Source organism: Pteropus vampyrus, unplaced genomic scaffold, assembly GCF_000151845.1.
Source record: "Pteropus vampyrus isolate Shadow unplaced genomic scaffold, Pvam_2.0 Scaffold30, whole genome shotgun sequence".
NCBI lineage: Eukaryota > Metazoa > Chordata > Mammalia > Chiroptera > Pteropodidae > Pteropus > Pteropus vampyrus.
The window spans coordinates 6,105,312-6,111,570 of NW_011888811.1; the positions used below are offsets into that span (position 1 = coordinate 6,105,312).

A 6,259-nucleotide genomic window follows, 5' to 3' on the forward strand; every position below is an offset into this window, starting at 1 on the left:
TTAAGTACTTAAATTGTGCCAACACCCACGGTGGTCAAACAATTCCTGAATTGTGCTAATTATAACTTTTAACCAGTCATCTGCCACCAGTGAATTTAGCAGAAGTAGTTTGGGGAACCATGTAGGGGAGGAAAAATAAATTTCTCCCTAACTTTCTAGGTTCTTGGCTGTAATAAAAAGACAGATTAACAGGAGAAAAACAAATAAGTTTAATAACATGTATACCATATACCTCCTGTATACACAGAAGCTACCTGGAAAACTGAGTAACTCCCTGCAATGGCCCAAGCCACTACCTTACGTACCATCTCTAGCTAAAGACAAAAGATGTTAGGGGTAAGGAGAGCCGGTCATGGGAGGTTATCAGGCAAAGCACAGTAAACTGAAAGTACGGTTGTTATGAAAATTTAAAACCCTGCTTTCTCCACTGATAAGTTGCTAGAGATTTAGGCATCCTTCACTTTTTAGTACTGGGAGAAAGACCCCTTTACAAATGGAGACTTCCCTCATAAATGTAAATGTCTCTTATAAAGGGTAACTTCCTAGTTTTTAGAGCTTCTCTTATGTCTGCTGTTTCTTAAAAATAATCAGCCATAATCCTCACACCAAAGACGCATATTTTTTTATGGCAAATTCTGCTCCCCTTCAACCACAAGTATGTATCATTCCAGAACAGCCTGCTTGTACTTCAACTGTAAAGTCTGTCTTGGAATGGCTAGGAAATTGTGACAGAAATGGCCACGACTTAAGTAATATAATATAATATAACAGATAGTTTCTAGTGTCGGTCTTAACCTCATTTCAATTTTATTAAAATCATTGCATGAAGCACATTTTAAAATGTATAGAACAGATGACTCTATCATTAAATATTCTGTGATTCAGTTATTTTGATATCAGAGAGATATTTATGTAACTAATTATCTAAAAGCCAATTTTTACGTTCCTGCCTACAACCACATGTTTTATCTAGAGGTGGTGGACCAGTGGATTCTGGAAAGTACTTGGTGATATGTTTTTCTTTTTTGTCTTTTTTTCAGGTAGATATTTGCCTCAGAGTAGACTATTTGCAATATTATGCCTACAACTAAACAATTAAATATGCTCAAGGAATAATTTTTTCTAGATAAAACTAGGTAAAACCTTAGGAAAGAATGGACACAACAAGCTTGTCTGTTGAAATTAATTTTGTAAACAAATAGAGTTATAGTTAAGAATTATAAAATTCCTCTACATGTATAGTAATAGCCTGCTAAATAAACACTCTGAAAAAATTAGTTATGGGATTTAAAAAAAACTTTAGCATTTCATAAGAAAAGTCACCTGAAGTATTTCTGTTCAGGCTACAGCTAACAGAATATATTTACAAATCTTTAACTCGATTTTCTTTTAAAAATTAAGTGCTAGCATATCAAAGTGAGAGTTAGATTATTCAAAGTTAAATCAAATTCACCTCTGCTCAATCTAGCATTGAAAAATAATTCTTTATTACTCTAAGCATACTATAAATTCTTATTTTATTCTAAGAATAAAATAAAACACCTTTACTTCTAGCACTTATTCCTTTTTACTCTAAATAATTTTTTATTGTTTCCCAATTTCTTTCTTTTCCTTAAGGAAGGTATTTTTACACTGGTATGAAATATAGTTACATCAAAAGAGTTTATAAAATTAGGAAATTTGTTTTAAAACCTATGTGTATGAATATTTGCATGTGGAATATATCTAGTTGTAAATATAATTACATACTCATGCATATACACCTTTAATGATGGAGGTCTCTATTATATTTTCAACAAATGTTTTCTCACACATAAGATGAGTTCATTAAAAATTGTTATAACTATTTCTCACCCTTTATGGTTTGTATATTACACTCAATAATTTTCCTACACAAAATAATCTGTATGTGACTCATTATACTCAATTGAATAAAAAAAGTAGCAACAATCAATGCACTTGTAAACGTTAAATATAGTGATGAATAAACTTTTGGAAATGAGCAAGGCATATACCACTTTTCTTCAACGTACAGTCTTGGGTACTTGTTTAAAATTAATATTCCTGGACTCTACCCCAGACATAATGATTTAGAATCTTTAGGTGTAAGGTCCAGGAATCACCATTTTGCAAGTTCTCCAAGTGATGGTTATGACAGCACTGTATACAAGATATGTGACAGTTTAGATAATTTTGAGTTTCAGAAATTAACTTTCACATATAACAAGAAATATTAACTATTGATATCTTCACTCCAGTGTTTTCTTTTCCTCCCTGTTTTACTTTTGTGTAAACACAACCTGATGAATTTAATCAATTTAATGAGTGGGGGGAACTTACTCTTTGGAGTTATGTAAATGAAAAGGTCAATTAACTTTTTAAAAAAATTTCCCTCCAACTTTCTAGGTGGTTCTAATGCCACGATTTACCCAAAACCCCTCTTTTAAATTGTTTCCTAGGACCCCACATTTTCCCAGTCACTTATGGTCCTTCTTTAGGATCAGCTTCAGGTCAAAGCTTTTATTTCTATCTAGCCTTATTCAGCCATTCAAATGTCTTCTTTATGGGATTGCAGCAAACTGATAACATTCTCTGCACCAAATTGCAATGACTCGATTCTCTGTCATTACTGAGAGATGTGAAAAATTATCCCATAGGAGAATTTACATGACACATAGCTCACATTATTTGAAACTATTTAAAATGCTCATTTAGGCTACTATGCTAAAAATTGAAGATTAAAATGCACCTCTAAATTTTAATTTTTATATAATATTGGAAAAGAAAATGTGAGACTTTTATAAAAAATAGACATTTTAAGTGTGATACTATTATTATTAATAATAAAATTACACATTTTTGGTTAAAATAAAACCATTAGAGATAAAAAACATAAGAATATCCTCACCTATTTAGTTATAAAATTGTTTACAAAGATGGATGTAAATGAGTAGGAAGGAAAAACGTATTTCCTTATGTCTTCTCTAGATTATAATCCACAGGTTTCATAAATGGTAGGAATATGAGAATGATAGTTTCTGTCTGTAAGTAACTATCAACTCTAATTTCTGAAACAAATTAGATGTGGCATACATTAGACCAAAAAAAAGTATGTGTGCAAATTTTGAATAGAAAAATGTTTTCCCAGGATTCCACTAAAATGTATTTGCACATAAACCATTTCCAATAAAAGGCTTTCTCTTCTTCTGAGGAAGCTACTTATCTTATACTCTTAATGAAAATGCACTTTATTTTTATAGTAAATGAGGAAAGTATGAAAAGTGCTGGAAGAATTAAGCAGACCCTCTCTCTGCTTAGAAACTCCACAGAGAGATGTTCACTCCTTATTTTGCCTGGGCCTCTTCTTTATCAAAATCTACATCCCATTAATTCCCCTAGAGAATTAAGGATCAGAGAAGTTAACTTGACATTTTTAATAAAATGTAGCAATGGTTTAATTCCCATACCTTTTATCTCTCTTTGTTACAACTACTACATAAGAGTGTCAACTCTCACAAAAACCTTAGGACAATGGCTTAATATCTTCTATAGCTAGCTTTTATTTTCTGTTTTGGAGAAGAATTTAGAATTAGTCTAAATATAGAGCTTTATTTCAAAATGACATTACAAAGAGTGCAAGTAATGTAAATAGTGGAACTCTAACTTGACTTTGGTCCTTGCTGGAAATACTGAGGTGTGTGGGATGGGCCATTTAGGTGGGTAGATAAATGGTGAACTATACATGGAGAGATATTCCCTGGTACTTTTAATAAGAGGAAGTTCAAGAAAATTTAGGCGCAAAGCACTTCAAAGTACACACCTGCTCAGGGTTTTGGGGAATCCATCACCCACCCCTTCCAGTCTTTTGCTACTCAGTGCAGCAAGGCTCTGAGGCACCAATTCATACTTCACAATTCTGGCATCACATTCCCCTGGTTCAGCATATTTTTTTTTCAATACTGCAGCAACGCAGACATACATTCCTCCATGCATTCATTGACTAGGTTTTCTAGTCCATGCCCAAAAGTGCCCCTCCCATCTCAAAAGGGGGGTCGGGATAATCAGAACAGGGTCCCCAGATGGGCCCCTGGCCCCAACGTCCTTCTTTCTGCACTGTACGGGTGTGCTGTTTAAATTTAGAGAAGTCCTAATTGGTTAGATAAGCTTTTTTCTTTTGGCCTTAAGCGGGACTGCTGTCCCTGGTGCTGAACCATGGTTGCCCGTCAAGGAGCCTGCTGCCAAGTCAGTGGGGCTGGATAGAAAACCTGGCTGACTGATTTTGAGAATGCCAAAGTACAGGAGCAAGTGATACTTTCATATTCAGGAACAGAACCCCTCCCATCTCCCCCCTCCCCCAAAAAACCCATATCTCCCATATCTCAGGTGTCTGCCAGGAACTCATTTGCAGTTTTCTCCCCCAGACCCCCACCTAAAATGCCTCCAACATGGCCTCAAACGCGGGCATGTATCAGCACAGCCTATCTAGACCTCATTTTGCAGTAATATCAAAATGCTACTCCCCGGACACAAAGTCTTTATGACGTTAGCTTTTCCAATCTAAAACAAAACAAATAAATCCAATAAATTAATAAATAAACAAAAGTGACCTTCCTCTTTCTTCCCTCTTTTTCCCTCCCTGCAGGTTCACATCTCCCTAAATTATAAAGCCCCAAATCCCAGAAGAGTGCTTTAAATCTGGGTGGTCTCCATGGTGCCACATTCCCACCCCTTCCCCCACCTCTCTGAAACAAAACGAAGCCGAAAACGGCACCTCTTACCCCGGGTAGAGCGATACCAGGAGCAGGATCCACACCGTCATTTTCTGTGAAAACACAGGAGTCGAGTAGACTGAGCATTCTGTGCTCCATATATTTGGTGAACTCATCGCTTTTTTTTTTTTTTTCTCCTCTCTCTCGCCTCTTGCCTCTCGGTAGCAGAAGAATCCCTCCTCTTTGTATTATTATGCTTATGATCTGATGGTGGCTCCCCCCGCCTGCCTCTAGTAGGTCCCGTCACTGGGGAGATGTATTGCTACCAGCTTCAGGAATTAATATTCAGGGGGCAGAAATAAGATCAGCATAAATGCTTGCAGATACCATCAAAGCGTTAGCTCAGGGAGCAGCTTCCAAGTCTGGGGTAATAATATAATTGAGGCAGGGGGAGGGTGCAGGGAGAGACACAGAGAGACAAATAAGAGAGAGAGAAAGGCGTACAAATAAGGGAGAGAGAAAGGCGTGCACACTTGTACACATACTCATGCCCCTCACACTCACACATACTCCTCCAGGTCCATCGTTGTAGGTTTGTTTGTTTGCTTTGATATGATTTTTCTTTTAGAGGGAACAGGGCTGTGTGTGTGTATGTGTACGTGTGTGTGTGTGTGTGTGTGTGTGTGTGTGTGTGTGTGTGTAAAAGAAATAGAAAAATCACGAGAATCTCTGCATGATCAACTAACACGCAGATTAACTCTGAGGTCAAAGTGGAAGTGATGCACGCACGGTGCTGCAGCATGAATTAACACATGCGTGGTATCTTTCCAGCACTTTTTAACCCTTCACTGCACACACAAGCATGCAAAGACTGGCTTTTATGGGGACAAGAGATGCTTTAGCAAGCCCATAAACTATCACCAATGACAGAAGGTTTGTCTCCTCAGATTGCCAAGAATGCTTTTTTAATACTGTGCAGTCTTAGAAACCTTGATCACATTGTGGGGGAGGGGGAGCAGAGATTGGGGAAGGACTGTGTGTTTCTCTATAAACCATTCTGTTTCAAAGCAGATTTGATGACTTTCAATTTGATTGAAGGGAAAAGATACTGAATTAAAAGACATGAAGAAATTCTGTGCTCCCCAGGATTCACTCCTCCCTTTTCTGTCCTCTATCTCCAGTGAAAGTGTAAGGACACAAACTACTTGAAGGTTGAAGAATATAATTGCATGGAGATAGCTGGCTGAGTAAACAACATAGACCACAAAATAAAAGAGTGCTTTTTGAAGGGAAGTTGGACAAAAGGAGAGTATTAAGAGGACATTTAACAATATAAATGGATTTCTGTTTGCGGTGTAGGATCAACATTTTTGTTTGTTTGTTTTGCTTTGTGACAATCCTGAAAACTTCCGAGGTGAATGAGTAGTGTTGTCATGCTTCCTTCTTGCCTAGGATGTTACTATGAATACTTACACATGGGAGATATCCCTCTATGCCTACCTAGTTTATCCATCACAGAGAAAACTCCATTCATTGATCACAGAGAAGAA

The 6,259-nt window shown here is 36.7% G+C and overlaps 1 protein-coding gene across 2 annotated transcripts in view; it reads right to left on the reverse strand.

Moving 5' to 3' along the window:
• The window catches only part of GABRG2 (gamma-aminobutyric acid type A receptor gamma2 subunit), an 80,566-nt gene extending 75,293 nt beyond the window's left edge, over positions 1 to 5,273 (reverse strand). For both annotated transcript variants that reach the window (XM_011356703.1, XM_011356702.1), the window contains exon 1: positions 4,779 to 5,273. In XM_011356703.1, coding sequence (XP_011355005.1) covers positions 4,779 to 4,885 — 107 coding nt within the window. In that variant the 5' untranslated portion in view covers positions 4,886 to 5,273. The remainder of the gene's footprint in view (positions 1 to 4,778) is intronic.
• Between the last annotated feature and the right edge of the window lie 986 nt (positions 5,274 to 6,259).